This window comes from Excalfactoria chinensis, chromosome 5, assembly GCF_039878825.1.
Source record: "Excalfactoria chinensis isolate bCotChi1 chromosome 5, bCotChi1.hap2, whole genome shotgun sequence".
NCBI classification, from domain to species: Eukaryota; Metazoa; Chordata; class Aves; order Galliformes; family Phasianidae; genus Excalfactoria; species Excalfactoria chinensis.
In genome coordinates, this window is record NC_092829.1 from 28,085,983 (window position 1) to 28,106,456 (window position 20,474).

Genomic DNA, 20,474 nt, shown 5'->3' on the forward strand with positions numbered 1-20,474 from the left:
AAGAAAAAATAAAGAAATCTGTATTTGTCCAACATGAACAATGGAAGGATTAAGATAGGCCAGAAGCTTATAGACACTGATGACAAAACAAATTTTAAACATATATTAAATAATTCAGTCTCATCTTTCCGTTTGGAAATTCAGTGTCATGAGAGATCAGAACATTCATTAGTAACTTCTGTCTAGTGAAGTTTGGATTCTGGTGTCCATTTGCATAAACGGCTGATTTATTGGCCTAAAAATAATGACAAATATAACTGATCTTTCTAACAAATGAATAACTAACTTGAGCAAATCTTGTTTTTTTAAATTTGATTGCTTAAGAAGCTATGTCCTGACATTTTTTTCATCTTTGACACATGTCAGATCTTAGTAATAACAACTGTTAAAATGTTCTACTGTTTCAATAAATGTCATGGTGCATGTAATGTCTATTCACTACCGGGGTACTTGGGGTTCTGTTGAATTGTGTTGAGCTCAGTCGTTAATACTTAAGGTAGCTTTAAATCCTTGTCATCATTTTCTGTACATTTCTTTTGGGAGCTATAATTCAGTTCACGTCAGATACATTCAAAATAGTATATTTGTGTTCTTCAAATAACTTGTGTGGTTCTTTTTTTTCTTTTTGTGTCATTTCATTAGGTTTTGTTCCAATTTGCTCGCTGGGTCTATCTCAGATTGGACGTATGAACCTTGGAATGGATGCCAGTACTTTCAAATATTACACCATGTGTGGCCTTCAAGAAGGTTTTGAACCTTTTGCAGTGAACATGAACCGAGATGTTGCTATGTGGTTTAGTAAACGCTTACCAACATTTGTTAACGTGCCAAAAAATCATCCTCACATACAGGTAGCGTTACATGTTAGAGAGGCAGCTGTTTATCAGCTGCTTGTTTAGCAAGCTGAGACATTAAACCCTTAGTAATAATAATCTGTCGTCATCAGGTAATTTGACATATAAATCTACTAACTCACATTAGATAATTTCAGATGACCTTTATAAAAAATTCATTTATGGTAGTATTGCTATTCATACAGATGAAAGTATGTGAATTAATGTAATAAGAACTATTTTTTTCTTTTTGAAAATGTTCTATACAACAATTTGAGAATAATTAATAGTCAGTTTAGGTGGAACATATTTTTCTCTCCAAGCTAATGTTTTGGTCTAAGAGAAAAGTTCTGAATTCATTAAAAAAAAACCAACAAACTAACTTAGCTCTTTCAGTTATCTTATCTGCTATTTGCATACATTATCAGTGTGTTTCTTGGAACAGTATTTTGTTAAAATGATTCATTTCATTTAGATATGGAGAATTGATGGAACCATTGAGAGTCCACCTCGTTTAAAAGTTACTCACAAAACATTTGGTACACAAAACAGCAATTCTGATATGATATATTGCCGTTTGAGTATGCCCATTGAGTTCCGTTCATCATTCAGCTTTGGCATGGGTGTGGAAAATGCCTCATTGGATGCTCTTCAAAAACGGTTAGACTTATGCTTTTTTAGTTATCCTATTTCATGCTCTTTGTGTAAATTTAATGTTCTACTTTGTTCTTTGATATTGTACATTCAGGATTTTGTATTAGCTTTTGCACTCAGTACATATATATGATGTATATTACTGAGATTTTTTTGTACCTGGTAGTTTTAATAACTTTGTAACAAATTCAATACATATTGATATACACAGATAACATCTAGGAATCTTTTTCTGAAAAGGTGCATCAAAAAGCTTACAGTCATCCATTGCTTAGCATCTGCTATCCTTCTGAAATGAGTGAGATTTGCAAAGCACTTTATGTAATTTGGAAAACCAACTGAGAATCCCATTCCCAGTGGATACCTGTTTATCTTCCTGATAGTTTATAGCTTGTTCCTATTGGAAAAGTGAAATTTTCTTCTCATGCAAAGAAAAGAAGATTGTGAGAGAGATTTTTAAACATACCAGTAATTGCCAAGTTCAGGACCTTTGAAACTTAACTCTCCACCTTAACTACAGCAAACTATTATGGATCAATGTACATAGCCTGTAAAATCTTTGCATGTTTAATTTACTGTATTCAATGCCTAGTAAGCATGAGTTAGCTTGTAAGTACACTTAGTTTAATAATGTGAGCTACTATTTATTTTACTTCTGTTTTATTCATTTAACTAATTTACAGTTTTTCCTCTATCTTTAGAAAACACAGCCAAGAATTTCCTTCTTCTTCTACTACAGTAAGTAATCATACTAAGATGCTTAGTTCTTCTTGCTTTCTGAAGAAGATTTAGTAGTGGTATCATGTTCCTTAGAAGTTGATCTGTTGAAAGAAATCTTTATCTGCTGTAACATAACAATCTGCATAAGTAACGCCTCAAATTCTATGACTTGAGGCATAAGCTTCATTGTCTTAATCTACTATTAGAAGTTATTTATTTTGAAAAATCTGTATTAAAAGTTGTACATTGAATTTTTTTCATCATTATTTGACTACTTCAGAAAATAACTTAGTTTTTATTACTAATATGTTCTTTTCCACTTTTCAGTATTTTTATTCCTTGCGGATATTTGCTGGCCAAGACCCATCCTCCGTCTGGGTTGGCTGGGTAACACCTGACTATCATTTTTACAGTGAGAATTTTGACATAAATAAAAACTGTACAGTGACGGTTACTTTAGGAGATGAGAGAGGCAGGGTTCATGAAAGGTATAAATTTATTTGCTACTTATTAAAAATTGTATTTTTATATAGTTATTTGAAGTGAAATATTCACAAGCTCGATTACATGCTGAGCATTTAAACTAATAATAATATTAGTTGTGGAGTAGAACTGTTCATGTTTATACAAATGTGTTTTACTTAGACTTAAAGGGAGTGTATTTAACTTTAAAATTCTGTTTGGAAAAAATGTATTGGGATGTTTTTTCTTCTAACATCCACACTTGATTATTGTGGATGAAACTTCTACTGTATTTTACCTAAGAAAGGAGAAGTATGATAATTTCCTTAATTTTAGAAAAGGGAAGAAAAATACAGTTTGTCAGTCTGATATGATAACTTACTCAAGAGGCTTGCAATAAAAAGATTGAAAATAGTAATTAGAAAATAAGGCTAATAGTAGCACAAGCACATTTAAGTATCTCTGTTACTTCACAGAAAAGTACATCTTCATGAATACGGTGAGGTTCAGAGTGAATTGTGATTTGTTGTCTTTTTTACTTGTTCCTGCAGTGTGAAGCGCAGTAATTGCTATATGGTTTGGGGAGGAGATATAACTGCTAATTCTCAGAGATCAGGTCGCAGTAATGTTGATTTAGAAATTGGATGCTTTGTTGACCTGGCTACTGGAATGTTGTCATTCACTGCCAATGGAAAGGAGCTTGGCACTTGTTATCAGGTATTATCAAATTTTCAGGAAGTTGTCTACGAAGTTGATAATTTTGATGCTATTATAAATATTCTTTTTTCTTGTTTAGAAGTCTTAAGTGAGCACTACTCATGTTACAATAACATAGTTTCATATATTGTACAGTGGTGAAATTAAGATTCTCAAAACAAAGATATCCAGCAACCAAACATTTTTACATCTGCAGCACTGTGATTCAGTGTGATACATTGTGATCTTTAAGACTGGATACAAATGCTGAACCTGAAAATCAAATAATTTTTGAGATCTTTTAAAATACAATAATTCACTGATCTTCATATGACATTAAGACTTGTGCCATCTTTATAAAATGATGTGCTCTCACCACCCTGTTATCTCCTTCTGATTTTGTCTTTATTCAAAATTTGCTTACAAGTTTTGTTTATAGTGAAATATTTTTGTCCAGCAAAAAATGTGGAAGAACACTAGAAGATGTATAGTGTTCTGAAAAGCTGTGTACTACCCTCAGTCTGTATTGTGGGTGCATTTCCTAGAATGAGAGGCAGAGTAATTAGTTGTGAAGGGTCTGGATTTTTAAGAGCCATTTTAGAATGCAAGTGTTGAATTTGGTTATAATTTAAATAAATCAACATGTTGTCTTAGAAAAGCTCATGTTGTAGACTTGTTATCGAAAATGGTGATGCCTGCCTGTAAGTTTGGTGGGTCTGTAAACGTAACTCAGCAATACTTTTACAGTATTAGAGATAAATTGCAGGTAGACGCTGACTGTCATTTCAATACAGCGTCTACAATTATTTGCTAATAAAATGTAAACTATACAGTGTTTAATATCATATCTGGGGAGAAGATTGTTATTGCCACTATAGTTTTTTAATCTCATTTCTTTTCTAGGTTGAACCAAACACGAAGCTTTTCCCTGCAGCTTTTGTACAGCCTACAAGCACTAACTTAATTCAGTTTGAACTTGGCAAATTAAAGGTATTAACTGTTCTTTAAAGATGCTCTTTTAAATCTGTTTCCACAGAAATTCCTTCTGGAAAGAACTTGTCTAGGAAGATTGAATTTTTGACAAGTCTTTTCACTTGAATAAAATGTAAACAGATTACTTCTGTATACTTAATTCTTACATGACGGTAGTTGTTCATAAATTTAAGCAGTATTTGTCACAGTAAACTGGAGGTGTTTGGAGAGAGCACAGTATTGCTAGTTTTTAAAATATGTTTGTTACTATAACTCATATTTCTGTGAGTTCTTAGCTATTAATAAATTACATTTTGATAGAAGTTAATTCATATTAAATGTTACAAAAATAATTCTAATTCACTTTGTTTCAGAATACCATGCCTTTATCAGCAGCAATTTTTAAAAGTGAGGAAAGAAATCCTGTTCCTCAGTGTCCCCCTCGACTTGATGTGCAAACGATTACACCTGTTTTATGGAGTAGGATGCCTAACAGCTTTCTAAAAGTAGAAACAGAGCGCGTCAGTGAACGTCATGGCTGGGTTGTGCAGTGTTTGGAACCCCTGCAGATGATGGCACTTCATATCCCAGAGGAAAACAGGTACATTTCCATGGAACCAGAGCTGGAGAATGTTGAGACTTGAGTTGGTCATAGTTTGTCATTTTATCTCCCACTGAATAGTATTTATGAATTCTAAGTAGGTAAAAGAGTCCTGACAATTTTAATGCCACATGATGACATTTACATAAATAAGGGAAAGCATAACTACTTGATTTCCTTTAAAATTTAACATATTCTGTTTTTATCTCAGGGATTAAACACAGAGATACTGTAAGACTGAAAAATATAACAACATATACATATATATATATGCATATATAACAACAAAATACAATTCTTCTGATTGTTTATATGTTAAAACTGTGGGATCTATTTCTGTTTTATATGCTTTGATTTTACATAAATTAACTTTTTTTGCTCTTGCTGACAAGATCCTGACTGCCTTATATTTTATTTTGTCTTCAGTGATGATAATAAAGATGTATTAAAATATCAAATATTGTAACTAATGATAAATCAACCAATGAATGAGCAAAAGTGAAACAGAAAAGATAGTTTAAAAGCTATAGATTTAAGTTTTGTAAATTAATAGTCTATTTCATTTATCATTAATAAAAATAAATTCAGGAAAAGAGTAAATAATAACATTAATACTGTGCTTCATTGGAAAAAAAATAAAAAAAATCTACAGCTTCACATTCTGGAAACATGACTTTTAAAAATGAAGACATGATTTACTGTAGCTTCCAAAGAAGCTTCTCTATCACAGATCTTTTCATCCTGTTTTGTGCAGTGCTAATTTTAAATAATCTTTTAAGTAATCGTAAATAATATTATGGGATTGCTATGGGATTCACATGATAAGGTTTGCTAAAATCATTTGTAATGGTTTAAACTAGAACAGGGTAAAATGTGCACAGATTATGAACTTTAAAAAAAAAAAATTATGAAATTGATGTGTCTTCTGTTCTTTTTTGCATAACAGATGTGTTGATATTTTGGAACTATGTGAACAAGAAGATTTGATGAAGTTTCACTATCACACTTTAAAACTTTATAGCTCAGTTTGTGCTCTAGGTAACACTAGAGTTGCTTATGCACTTTGTAGCCATGTAGATATATCTCAGTTATTTTACACAATAGATAATCAGTATTTACCTGGACTCCTACGTTCTGGATTCTATGACTTACTCATTAGTATTCATTTGGACCATGCCAAGCAAGCCAAGCTCATGATGAACAATGAATTTATCATTCCAGTTACAGAGGAAACTCGAACTATTAAATTATATCCTGATGAGACAAAGAAGCATGGTTTACCTGGAGTAGGGCTTAGCACTTGTCTCAAACCAAGCTTTAATTTTTCTACTCCTTGCTTTATTGTGACCTCTGAAGATCATCAGACATCCAGTCCAGAAATTCCCCTTGATGCACTTAAATCCAAAGCTATAAGTATGCTGACAGAGGCGGTACAATGTAGTGGTTCTCATATACGAGATCCTGTTGGAGGACATATTGCATTCCAGTTTGTTCCTGTTCTTAAACTCATAGCAACATTGCTCATAATGGGAGTTTTTGATGATGATGATGTGAAGCAGGTGTTAATCCTCATTGATCCCAATGTCTTCGGAGATCACAAGGAAGAAACAGAAGAGAGGACAGAGAAGGAAGAAGTTACACAAGTTGAAGAAAAAGCTGTAGAAGCTGGAGAAAAGGCAGTAAAAGAAACAAAAGCTCCTACAAAGGGCTTATTGCAGACGAGATTACCAGAATCTGTTAAGCTTCAGGTGACCATTTAATATAGACCATATAATATAGACCATTTAATATTATATGTGCCATACTATTGATAAAAGAAAGGTAGTACTTTGTCTGTTCTTCAATTTGAAAATTGTAGAATCTTGGCTGTCTTTATTCCAATCTACCTTATGCCTTCCCCTTAATAACCAAATTTGATAATTATGCTTTTTTTTTTTTTTTTCTATGCAGTGTCCTCATACTCAAAATAGGTACTCAAATATTTATTTATTTAATACATTTATTTTAAAAGAGAATTAATATTTGTGTTTTGAGAGCATAAAATGAAACACAGTGTGAATGCATTATTGATTAGCATAATAAAACTATATGCATTTGTCACCATTACTCTATTAAAGGAAAAACTTGATTTTTATTAAAGGATAAAATTGATTTTAAGCACCTGTTCCAGTGCATAATTTCTGCTATAGCTTATTCCTCAATTAGAGTTTAATATGTTAAGCTGTTGAATTTATCTGTTTTTTCTACTCCAGATGTGCCACTTACTCAATTATTTCTGTGACTGTGAGCTGCAACATAGAGTGGAAGCAATTGTATCGTTTGCAGATCACTATGTATCAAAATTGCAATATAATCAGAAGTACAGGTATAATGAACTTATGCAAGCCCTGAACATGTCTGCTGCTTTAACTGCCAAGAAGACTAAGGAATTTCGATCTCCTCCACAAGAACAGGTAATATTAAATAAATGACTGAATCTAAACATTAGTGTAATGATAAAATTTCTGACTTCTATACTGCCATGGGAGCTACTACAGAACCAGAACTGAATTTGAAATTTATTAAGATGCCACAAAATTCTGAATGTCAAAATGCATATACCAGTCCTGTAGAAATCAAGTTCTATACCACAAATTGGCTGTGGGTTTCTAAAGAGCATACACAATTTGAACATTATCATCCAGTGCAGGGGGAGTATGATTCAGGCAGTTCTAAAAGATAAGTTGATAAGTTATGTTGCTATGTATTTATTTTCTGTATTCAGGAAATAGCTTTATTATTAAGTATGCTGTATTTTTATGACAGTCATACCTAAAAATTACAAAGGAATGTTGCTATACTATTTCCGTTAATGTGTGTTAAAATTTTATGTTTTATGCTGATTCAAGCATGACAATATAGTAGGATGTGTTTTAGGCTCATTACCTTTAACATATTTAAATACCCTTAAAGATTAATATGCTGCTGAATTTTCAACTGGGAGAGGATTGTCCTTGTCCAGAGGAGATTCGGGATGAATTATATGACTTCCATGATGATCTTCTAATTCACTGTGGTGAGTAACAAGGTGCATCAGATGAGTTAGAAAATAAAAATGTTTCCTCTCTCCCTCTCTCCTATTTTTATCCTCTTTTTTGTGTAAATTTATTTCTGTCTACATGCTGATTTATTTTTTTCTGAAAACCTTTTGTTATATGCTACCAAAAAATATGGGAAGCCTGTGTTGTTGTTTCAGGCTTCATTGTTAAGTATCCATTAAATCTTGTCTGGTATTTTTCTGTTAATATATTGGTTTTAGTCTCAATTTGCAATAGCAAAAAGCATCCAATGAAGAAGATTGGGTTACCTTAAAAGATCTGTATATACTTGTGTACATGTGCAAGTAGATAAAAGGAACTGAAATTGCATTATGGCTGTGAAACTTAGCAGTGGTGAATTAAATAAAAAATAATAGGTATGGGATGATGGTGCTGCTTTAACTGAGTTTCCTCATATATACATAAATGTGATATCCATTATAAGACACTATTGGAGTGAAGCTTACAGTATGAGTTACCCACTTCTCTTCCAGGGACTGAACCTGAATTTCCTTAGGGTATATGCAAGGGTGAACAAAATAAAATATTCTCTACAAATTTAATTGATTAAATTTTATATATGATGCTCAAACTATTTCATTAGTCCATTGAGATCTTAGTCTAATTAAGGCAGTCATGGGACTGCTATTCCATTTACCATGATGCTAGCATTTATAGTCAAGTCAGTCAATTACTACTGCTCATTCCCAATAATCATGCAGTTAAAATTTATGTAAAATCTATATACTCAGAAGATAGATCATATCTATCTTCTTGGCATTATGTTTATTCTTCCAGTGCCTTTCATGGTCCTATGGTTCATGGCACAAATCTGGCTCAAGAAGAAGAGAACAGGGTCATTAGACTGAGTTGACAGCATTTAAAGCTCTTCACTAGGAAGAACATGATAATATTAGTACTTTCTTCCTCCTACTTCCTTGATTTGCTTGAGGTCATTTTTAAATTTTTGCTGATACAGTCTGCAAGATCTTTCTTCGCTCATTACCCTTAAAACCAGTTTTACTCAGTTTGTGGTGTTATATTCTTTTAGTGACAAATAATAAACAGTTTGTGATTACTGTTAGTAGCTGTAATGAGTCCCATGATTCTGTACTTGTTTTGCTAAAGCTTATGCTTCTGATCATATTTCTGGGTACACTGTTAAAATCTCCAGCAACCCTCTAGCTGTGAATTTGTGATCAGCTAATTACTTTGTTTCAGCTAGCCTAGAACCTAACATAAAATGGGCCAATATGTAGTTTGTGTTTCATCAGATTCTGTATCAGGATGTTGTGTGGGATGATATTAAGATTTGTATCTGTAAGGCAAACTATGTTATGGGTGGAAATTGGGTTAGTTTAATGTGATTTGCTCCTGACAATCCTGTGTTGATTGTCATTGATCTTTTCTTTTAAGGGTTTATCAGAAACTTTGTTTCTTTGATTCCAGTGTTTTTCTTCCAAACATTAAAGTCCATATCCTTTCAGCTACTCTGTATTCTCCCAATTTTTGTTAAGAAAGATAATGTGGTCTTCATTGTTCAGTTAGCACTTGAGCATGCTTCTGGTTTTCAAAGATATTTGGCATTGCAGAGTTCTCTGAGGACTCCAGGATGAAGATTATTGAGATCCCACCTTAGCTGGAAATATCTTCCTTGATACTGTGAAGTCTTGTTGCTGGTAGTATTTTAGAGGTGTACTTTTGTTCACTGCTTTATTAATTTGTATGTTGAAGGAGATGAGAAAGTAGTCCAGCAATTAAAATACTATAATGATCTTCTGGATCCTAAACAGAACCATGTTCATGACTTTGTACAGATTTATCGGAGGGGGTTACCATGGATAAATACTCCATAAATCTGCATCCTGGCTTAGTCCTGAAAATCAGTACAGAGCAGTCACAGCTGCAGATAAAACTGAATATGAGTCGTGCTTGGAATATTTAAGCAGATTTTTAATACTAAGTAAACTTTGCAGCCTAAATGGAAAAATATGTATGTAATCAAGTAATTAAAGGCTTCATTATAGCAAATATACACAAATAGTCTGAATTAAAGTTACTCAGGCAGTCTTAATCCTAGTATGTCCTAACTGTGAGTGATTAAAGTTGCCAGCAAAATAATAATCCTGTGTCATAATTTTTGTGTACAATCTCTTGGTTGTAAACAAATTTAAAGCAGATTATATTGTATAACATCAATTTTACTCTTAGCTGGTTCATTTTCTGGGTTAAAATTATGTGTTCCTAGTGCATAGACCTCTACCACTTGAATTAAGTGATTAGCCAAAAGGAAAACTAACAGAACAGTTTCTGAATGGGTTGCATCTCTCAGAAGATGGAGAGTGAATGATGTCTGAATGGAGCACTGAATAGGATGCTGCTTTCTCCACTCTTGATGCTGTCTTAACTCTGTCCCCCTCTACTCAGCTCTTGTGAGGCGCTATCTGGAGCACTGCATCTAGGCCTGGGTTCCCAGTACAAGAAGAATGCAGAGCTCTAGAGATGGGTCCAGAGGAGGGCCGCTAGATGACCATAGGGCTGGAGCACCTCTCCTATGAAGAAAATTTGTGGGAACCAGGCTTGTTTTGCTTGGAGAGGACTCCAGGGAGGCCTTCCAGTACTTGAAAAGAGCTTATAAACAGGAGGAGGAGTGATTCTTTGCATGGATTGATAGTGAAAGGACAAGGGGGAATGGTTTTAAACTAATACGGGTGAGGTTTAAGTTAAATATTAGGAGGAAGTTTTTCACACAGAGGGTTGTGATGCACTGGAACAGGTTGTCCAGAGTGGCTGTGTATGCCCCATCCCTGGAGGCATTCAAGGTCAGACTGGATGTAGTTCTGGGCAGCCTGGTCTAGTGGTTGGTGACCCTGACCATGGCAGGGTGTTGAAATAGTTAGCTCTTGTCTGAAGAAAACTTGCTTAGGTGTTCTGTACTTCTGATTGTAACAGGTGATACTGGATCATCACTAAGAGGTGTGAAAGATTTGAAAATACTTTGGTTGTGAAACAGTGAAGTTAACTGTAGTGAACTACTTGGAAAAAAAAAAAAAAAAAAAAAAGTATCCCTTTGGATACATTTCATTGTATATATTTTTCAAGAAAAATTCTTTATTGCTAGTACATCTCCAAGCATCTTCTCTTTATCAGTTTTAATGTCAGTTGGTAAGCTTATTTATGACTGCTAAATATCTCAAAAGTTGTACTCTATTGTCGGATATAGTCATATGTTTCTTTAGCTTACATTATACATTATGAAATATTGAGTTACATATTTAATCAAATGTGAATCTGAGTCAAAAGTAATTGACTTTTTGACACAGCAATCAAAAAGTCACTTACCATCACTTTAAATAATATAACTCTGGATTTAAGAAGTTTGTGTACTGAAATAAATGTGATTTATTTTTGAGAGATGCTGCTGTAGCTGACATCTTAAAGTTGCTGGCCTTAACACATTTTTTTTCCTATACAAAACTTCCTGGTTAAAGACTTGCCCTGTAGATACTTTGTAGTTTGGAAATATTAAAGGAGTTCATCTTCAAACGTTAAGAATTTTTTCTTATTATTTTTATTATCTGCTAAGGTATTCCACTAGAAGAGGAGGAAGAGGAAGAAGAAGATTCTTCCTTGACTGGCAAACTTCGTTCATTAATATACAAAATCAAAGGTCCACCAAAACCAGAAAAAATAGAGCCCAGAGAAGAAGAAGACAAATCCCCTAGTAAGTTTTATTTCCATATACATATTTCTGTGATGCAAGTGTTGGAAGTGTTATGTGATTAACATGAATTCATCTGCTAATTAAACTTCATAGTGTACTGAAGAAGGAGACTACCTCTTTATCTTCCTTTTACCTATTAGAACAAGTATTCTACATATTGAATGTTTTAGATATGTATAGCAGAAATAATACCTGTAGACCAAACAGTCCCAGCTTAGTTGAATGGCACCAAGCAGATAGGTTAAAAAGTTTTTTCTTAAAAAGCCTTTGCACTAAATACTGCAAAGCACTGTGAAGGTTGATGGGTGTTGACACGTGATACATAGATCAATTCATAACATGCTCATATGTTTAGTATGAGTCACTAAAAGAAAACTGCAAAGTTTGAAAGTCCAATGTTTTTATTCTTGAATTCAAGTTAGTTCCCATGGAAAGAAAAAAGGAAGTTGTAGCTGAGCATGAAATGATGCAATATGATATGTCACTTTAGATCTGCTGTCCCTAGCTTTTTCTGTCCCATCCCCAAATCTTGCTCACCTCCAACCTATTGGCCTTTCTGTGGGGAGGGAGTTGGAGACACAATCTTCTGACATTGTGCCAGCACTACTCAGCCAAAGCCAAAACACTGGTACAATAGCAACACTGTCCTAGCCACAGGTAAAAAGCACAGCACTGTATGGACTTTTTTGTGGAAAGTTATTCAGCCAGACTGAATGCAAACCATATTTTTTTTATTTTTTTCTTTAAAATTCTGGATTTTTAGAGAAACCAAGCATGCTCATGACAGTGGGGGTGGGGGGGGGGAAGTCATATATAGTAGCTGATCATTTCTTCCAAATGTTTGGAAGAATGTTATTCAGTTGGTAAACAAATTTGAAGACTAATGATTGGTGTTAACTAGAGAATTTGTAACAGCATGAAGTTGATTCAGTGATAAAAAGCTGAAAATAGCCCATTGCATATATTAATAATGTCTCAAAGATGCATTGCTTTTAATTAAAGGAAGCATTGAAATAACAAATGGTCCAGATAACTTTCTGGTAGTGTTTATTACAGAAATTGCTTCAACTAACTTGCTGCTTGGGAGCGAAAGTAGAGCTGCTTGTTTTTATTTATTTTTTTTGTTTGTTTTTTACAAGTTGCAGATTAAAATGCCCTGCATGCTGAAGTTATCTCATGTTCTGTTTGCCTCAGTAGATTAGCAGTTTATCGTTATTTTATCTTTGCAATATTTTATGTTCCATTTTGAAAATATGTTTTTCTTTTGTCTCTGCTTCTTCCTAATAAATTATTTACTGTGGTTGGTTCTGTTGCTGGCAGGGAAGAAACTGTAGCAAAAGAAGTTTATATATTTGTTCCCATGTCTTAGGGTATGTGTGCACACTGACACATACATGCATGCACAGATACATTCTGAAACACTTGGAATCACAGACTTACTATTCTGAATTGTATTCTTTTATATGTATATGCTCATGCCCTATTCTTCAATTGTCAAGACAGCTCTTTTACCATTCCTCTCTACTGTCTAAGTGTTTTTATTTAGGTGCTTTGAGCAGGTCATTTGACTTTCACTCCTACACTTTGCCTCAGATGTATTTCATATATGGTATGAATCTCTATGTCAGTTTTTGGTTTTCTTGTCATATATTTCCTTGTTTTCAGTGTTTATTTAAGTAGTGACTATAGATGGTGAGTAATGAGTTCTTCCATTACAATGTAAGTTTTTGCTGCTTGCTGTTTGCCTTTGTCAATTAAGATTTCTTTTTTACCAGCTCTAAGTTTCTGTAATATCCAACAAATATCGTGTGCAGAACTGTGCAAATGACTTGAGATTGGTCTTTCAATTAACAATGCTAGAAGGTGCTTCTTTTCTACTTATAATTTGATAACAGATCCTTGTACATACTCTGGACCATTAATTTAATTTCAGACTATTATTCTGTCGAGAGTTGTGTAAGATTTGACAATAAAGCTGTTTTGTAACTCAGAACATCTGTTACATGATCTGCCTGTTCAGTCTTTAAAGCCCAGGGGAATGTGGTATTTGCTTACTGAAACAACAGGTTTCTGTATTTAATACATTCTGGGGCCTTGAATCATAAGAAATGCAAGTTGGACAAGTGATACTACAGGATCTGTTTTTCTAGATATTTCAGCATTTCTAGATGTTTCAGGTAATCTCTTCAGATTGGAGTTCCTTCTTCAAATAATGCATAATATTAGTGTATGTGGACATTCATATGCATATTGAAGTCACTCAGAGGATGATGGAAAGCTGCAAGGAAGTAGCTGAAAACTGAATTATGTAATCCACATGTGAACTCCTCTCCTCTCCTCTCCTCTCCTCTCCTCTCCTCTCCTCTCCTCTCCTCTCCTCTCCTCTCCTCTCCTCTCCTCTCCTCTCCTCTCCTCTCCTCTCCTCTCCTCTCCTCTCCTCTCCTCTCCTCTCCTCTCCTCTCCTCTCCTCTCCTCTCCAGGAATGTGATTGAATTGATTCTCCTCCACAGGAATGTGTTTCCTGTGAAATCTTATGTTTGTAATAAAAATTATAACAGTCTTTTAGATACGTGAAAATATCTGATGGTTAACTCAAGTGTGTAAAATTGCAGTAATATTTGACTAAGTGCAGATGCTTTTGCAGGTAAACTGGAAAACATCCATTCAGGTAGAATCAAATGATATTTTTCCTCACCATAGCTAAATCCTATATGCTACATTATTTTGCATAAAATATTTTTTGCTTTCATTGTTATTCCTTATAATCTTTGTTACAGTTATTATGTTACCTGAAATGAGTAACATTCAGTGAGTTGCAAAGTTCTTGGAAGGTGTTAGTTACTCTAGGGGAGTACAATTTAGTGCAGTGATTAGGAGAATATGCCATCGTATTGAATGAAGAAACTGCCTTGATTGAAGAAAATTAGCATTTTCAAAAAAATGCTTGTGCTATATTTTTATTCATGGATTGCCCTTAGTAATAGAACTGCCTCAACAGAATCTGACTCCCACACCCTGTTTTTCTAACAACTTCGGAGAATTAATGATAACTTTCTATTAATACATTTTAAAGTAAATTTTAAGAGAGGAAAAATAGTGAGTGTAGAGAGATCCTCTTCCACTTAGTATAGACAGTGAACATTTTTTTATAATAAGGATGGGAACATGTTTTTAGTTTTCAGGTGAAGTCTCTGAACTCGGGGCTTAGAAAGATTGTTTTCACTGTCATTGTATCGAAAATGTATCCAACATAGAACTACTCCAAGCAATATGGGTCGTGTGCTTCAAAACAGTTCAAATTTTTAGAAAAATTCCCCTTCTGGCAGAGCTAATTATCTGGCTGAGCTTAATTTAATGAATTTTTCTAGGATAGCTGGAAGCATACTTGTCACATACTTGTCAGACAATGAACTCTTCACTGAAAATTTCTTGATCAGTCTGTGTATTCCAAACCTAGACTGATGCTCATCAAAAATACAATGTTTCTTTGACAATGTAAAATGACATAAGAGTCAGTCCTTATGACAAATGGCAATAGAAAAATCTCCGCAATTAGAGCTGGTTTATAAATATTAATATATAAATGAAATATAATAATAATTAGTTTAGCATATCACTTGCAAGAATGATTTCTGGGGTTGTGATAAGTCAAGAAGTTTTCATTGTTACCAGTGATGTATTATCTTGAACACTATGTTTAAGCTTCTTATTTTCCATCTCTCAGGAGCATCAGACTTACCTTGAAAGATCCAACATTATTTTTCCTGTTGGAAATTCCGTTCTAGTATTCTTTCACTTTCTTAAAACTGCCTTATTGTCTACTGTTATCTGATACTTTACTGTAATGTATGTTTTTGAGTTTTTGTGTTTGTAGTAGCTGGTAACATTGTTTGTATGTTAATATTTTAGCTACACTTAAGGAACTCATTTCCCAGACTATGGTGCGCTGGTCCCAGGAAGATATGATTCAAGATCCAGAATTGGTTCGGATTATGTACACTCTCCTGCGTAGGCAATATGATAGCATTGGTGAGCTACTTCAAGCTCTGAGGAAAGCATACACTATTAGTGCTGCCTCTGTGAAGGATACCATTAATCTGCTTGCTGCACTGGGCCAGATTCGCTCGCTTCTCAGTGTCAGAATGGGAAAAGAAGAGGAATTGCTAATGATTAATGGATTGGGGTATGCAATTAACATCATTTCATTTTTTAATAATGCTTTCTACTGTACTGGTAAATCTGTCTGCTTTAGATCCTGGATGAAAATTATTGCTGTAATGAAATGCTGAAGTGTATTAGAAACATTTAGTATGGCTCCAACTGATCTCACGATCAGCGTAAACTGTGTCAAACTTCTTTCTGTGAACCGAAGTATCTTCTCACCTAAAGAAAGTGGACTGTTTTTACAACAGTGAAGCCCAGTGAGTTTTTGTTGTTGTTGATGCTTAGTTGACAAACATCTTTTAGCACTTTTAGCAGTTCTAGAGTGAACAGAAGACTTATTTCTTCATTGGTGTCAATAACACGCTAAATTAAAGCTCACATTATTTCTTTCATTTATAAGCGAGTAGACTTGCTGCTGTCTTTGTAAGTGGCAAGTTTTTACAAGCAGCTAGATGGAAACAGTAAAGCATTGTGATCTGAAATGTTTCAAGCTGGTTAGAATTGTATCAATGTTAACTCAAAGTATTTGAACACAGAAGATCTCTTATTTTGTCCTTTATAATTTTATAATTGTAAGATTTTGTTTTGATGTAATCCCTCCTGTGGTATGAGAATATTTTTCTCCATTCTTATTATGAAACTCTTCTTCTGAAGTAGTAGTAGTAGTGTTGTGCATACCTATTACTCCTCTTACATGAAAAAATTGCAAGATACGGACACTCGGTTTTGGAAGTAATAAATAAATTATTTCACAGAAAATGATTTGCCTAAAATGAAAATAGAGTATTTAATAAGAAAATGATAGTTGTAAGATTATTTAAGAGCTATATTTATTTGTCTTTCATTGGGAGCATCAAACATTTTCTCTCCTTCATAACAGTTGTAAGGAACTGACACTACTCTTAGTATTTTCCTGTAGAAATTGCAGGGTTCTTTTTTTGTAAAAGTTTCTTCAGTTGAATTGGGCAGTTCATACAAACAGCTTATTAATTAGTATGTGACAGTATTACCTAATTTGTCCCTGTGTAAAATTACTGAGGTTTCTAATGGGTCTAATGATAACTTTTATCTAAACTGGGCATGTCTGTAGCCCCTTTCCCAGAGGTAATATGTAATGATTCTGTTTCCTTTACCAGTTATCTGTGTTCATTTAAAATAGGCATGATTTTTTATTTTTTTTTTTTCCTCTGCAGTTCATATTCCCATGAAAACACAAAAATTGTGTTCTGGATTATTAAACAAAAATAGAGAATTCCAGAATATGCTAGAAGGGAGAGTGGGCAGAATGAAATTGTTAAAATATTTCTATTTAGGAGAACTCTTATTTCATTTTACATCTTCTCTCAGATGGTCTTAATTTTGGAAATGTTGATGAAAGATATATAACTGATATCCTTGAAAAATAAGTATCTTCAGTATCTTCTGCTTTATGATCTGAGGAAATGAATTAAGCAGTGTTTCTGCAGAGGCAAGATGGAATTGGATTTATTGATCTTCATATTCTTTTCCACTTAGACCATAACAGAATATATTTTTTCTTTAAACAGAACAGGTGGTAAGAGGAATTTAAAGATGAAATGGAGAGGAAAAGAGGAAAGAAACTCCATTTTTAAATAATAAAAAAGTTTAGATTGTTATTATATAGAATTTCTGAAAGATGAATAACAATGTATTTTAATGTTAATTATTTGTCAGAAGATTTTGTTTTACACTGAAATCAGAGAATTTTTAACTCCATTACTATTATGAACACTTATTTCTAAAATCTCTAATAAATGAAAATAGTATTCTTAAAGATGTTGCCTTTTCTCCCACTTTAGAGATATAATGAACAACAAGGTTTTTTATCAGCATCCTAACTTAATGAGAGTCTTGGGCATGCATGAGACAGTTATGGATGTGATGGTGAATGTGCTTGGAGGAGATAAATCTCAGGTAATTTCACTGTAATTACATCATTAGTTTTGCATCTTTAGCCTTTGCAAAGGTAAATAATGATGTTAAAGTGGATGTATCCAAAGATGAATACATCTCCTTTATATGACTGACATTGCTTGTCTAGATTTAATGATTCTTAATTAACATAAGGAATTGAAAAGTTCATAAAATACATGACTGGTGTTCTAGGAATTATTATTAAATATATATATATATTTAAAGTAAATTGTTATAGGTGTTTTGTTTAATAGTACTTTAAAAGGTTTTGTTGTTATTTTAAATTAAATACATATTTTAGGTTCATACATAGGAGGCCAAGGTCTGCCCAGAAAATGGCATCATCTTAGATAAAGTGTTGTTAATGGTAAACTGCATACTTAGTTAAGATTTTGAATGCTCAATTTCAATGTCTTGAACTGAATTATAATTTGCAAAGTTGTACTTAGAATTATGTTTGAGTATCTGTATGTTTGTTTAAAGGTAAAGTGGCATAACTGAACATTCCTCCAACTACATGAGGAAAGTTAGAAGAGAAGTGGGTTTATCTTTTTTATTCTCACTTATGCCTGGTATTCTAATGTTAATGCCTCCCTTCCAAAAAGAGGATTGTCCTCTGTTCCCAGTGCTGTTTTGGTTTTTTTTGCCAGGCAAGGCAAGCTACAATTAGTTACTGGCTGATTATAGTTGTATAATTTACAGATGTTGCAGCTTTCTGTTTTTGCTGTAGTGTTTGTAAGTGAAATCAGAAGTGACAAGAAATACCCACCAAAACTGCACTGCAGTGCATTCTAGTTCTATGTAATAATAATGTTATCACAACATATCTAAGTATGTCACAGAATTTACTGATATTTTTGTGAGCAATGCAGATCTAAAAAAAATTAGTTGGTAACTTGGTGTCATGGCTTGTAATGTTTTTGGCCATCTGAAACATCCTATCCTGTGTACCTGTATCTATGAAGTGTGTGGGAAATTCAAAAACATTTCCCACTGATCTGGAATTTTCTTAGTAATAGGAATCTTGTTAAGAAATATACTGTTAAGAATTTGATTTATTTCAGTCTCTAAGTACATCAAGTGTGGAAACTTCCAGAAAATCAACACCATTTAAATTTTCTTTTTTATTATTTTTATTTTTTTTTCTTCTTTGGAGACCGAGGGCTACAGTTATGGTATGAAATAATAGGGAAAAGGTTATTAAGAGAAGACTTTTTGCACAGAAGTAGCACAGAAAGTTATTACAATGAGATTTCATACAATGGACAGTTAAACAGGGAATTTTACAGGAGAAGCATTGCTTCTGAGGTCCAGATCTGAAGTACCCTTCATAGGAACTGTTATATTGCAGAGAGAGTACTGCTTTTTAAAATGATTGCAGTCCGTTGATCTCCTGCTGGAACACTTGACTTTTGAGCATGTACAGAAGTCTCGTGAAAGATTTCACTTAGGTACTAATCACCAGGCTGTAATCTAGAAAAGGTAAATGTGTGTGCTAGGGATCTTCCATTCACCCAGGAAAGGTATCCTTTTGAACAAAAAAGAGTAAGGCTAGAAACAATATGGTCAACTTCAGTTTTATAAACTCACTTGGAATTCTCATGGCTTTAATCCAATGACTTACTTATGTATAGTTTGAGAGGAGTTGTGGCATCAGACGTTAGAATGTTACTCTTCCTGCTATCAGCCAGGTTCCTCACAACTAGATTGTTAGTATTTTCCCATTCTGCTTGCTATACCTAGCTTTGTGGACATTTATCTCTGTCAAAATTTATAATTTCAAGAAAAGAAATCATAGAATCATAAAATCACAAAGGTTGGAAAGACCTCCAAGATCATCCAGTCCAACCATCTACCTACCGCCAATATTTCCCACTAAACCATGTCCCTCAGTACATTGTCTAAGTGTTTCTTCAGCACCACCAGGGATGGTGACTCCATTCCCCCAGGCATCTTGTTCCAGCACCTGACCACGCTCAGAGACATATTTCCTAACATCCAACCTGAATCTCCTCTGATGCAACTAGAGGCCATTCCCTCTAGTCCTATTGTTAGTTAAATGGAAGAAGAGGCCAACTCCCACCTCACAACAACCTCCCTTCTGGTAGTTGTAGAGAGTGATAAGGTCATCCCTGAGTCTTCTCCAGACTGAACAATCCCAGCTCCCTTAGCTGCTTCTCATAAGGCTCTCAGCTTGGTGTCATCTGCAGACCTGCTGAGGGTGCACTCGGTGCCCTCATTCTGGTCTTCAATAAAAATGCTGAACAGGACAGGCCCCAATACTGACCCCTGAGGAATGCCACTTGTGAATGGTCAACAGCTGAATGTGACTCCATTTACCACAACTCTCTGGGTCCAGCTATCCAGACAGTTCTTTATCCAGTGAAGAGTGTATATGTCCAAGATGCAAGCTACCAGCTTCTCCAGAATACTGTGGGAAGAAGTGTCAGAGGCTTTGCTGAAGTCTAGGTAGACTATGTCAGCACCTTTCCCCTCCAGGTGGGTCACTCAATCATAGAAGGAGATCAGGTTGGTCAAGCAGGACCTGCCTTTCATGAACCCATGCAATCTAGGCCTGATTCCTTGGTCCCATACATGCCGTGTGATCTCCCTCAAGATGATCTGCTACATAACCT

General features: G+C 34.1%; 1 protein-coding gene across 1 annotated transcript in view; it reads left to right on the forward strand.

Moving 5' to 3' along the window:
* RYR3 (ryanodine receptor 3) overlaps positions 1 to 20,474 on the forward strand; it is a 183,209-nt gene that overhangs the window by 88,529 nt on the left and 74,206 nt on the right. Inside the window, exons 28-40 of the mRNA XM_072337850.1 lie at positions 643 to 851; positions 1,309 to 1,493; positions 2,189 to 2,225; positions 2,535 to 2,695; positions 3,221 to 3,386; positions 4,269 to 4,355; positions 4,712 to 4,938; positions 5,885 to 6,686; positions 7,191 to 7,391; positions 7,891 to 7,993; positions 11,602 to 11,739; positions 15,649 to 15,922; positions 17,724 to 17,838. Coding sequence (XP_072193951.1) covers positions 643 to 851; positions 1,309 to 1,493; positions 2,189 to 2,225; positions 2,535 to 2,695; positions 3,221 to 3,386; positions 4,269 to 4,355; positions 4,712 to 4,938; positions 5,885 to 6,686; positions 7,191 to 7,391; positions 7,891 to 7,993; positions 11,602 to 11,739; positions 15,649 to 15,922; positions 17,724 to 17,838 — 2,705 coding nt within the window. The remainder of the gene's footprint in view (positions 1 to 642; positions 852 to 1,308; positions 1,494 to 2,188; positions 2,226 to 2,534; positions 2,696 to 3,220; positions 3,387 to 4,268; positions 4,356 to 4,711; positions 4,939 to 5,884; positions 6,687 to 7,190; positions 7,392 to 7,890; positions 7,994 to 11,601; positions 11,740 to 15,648; positions 15,923 to 17,723; positions 17,839 to 20,474) is intronic.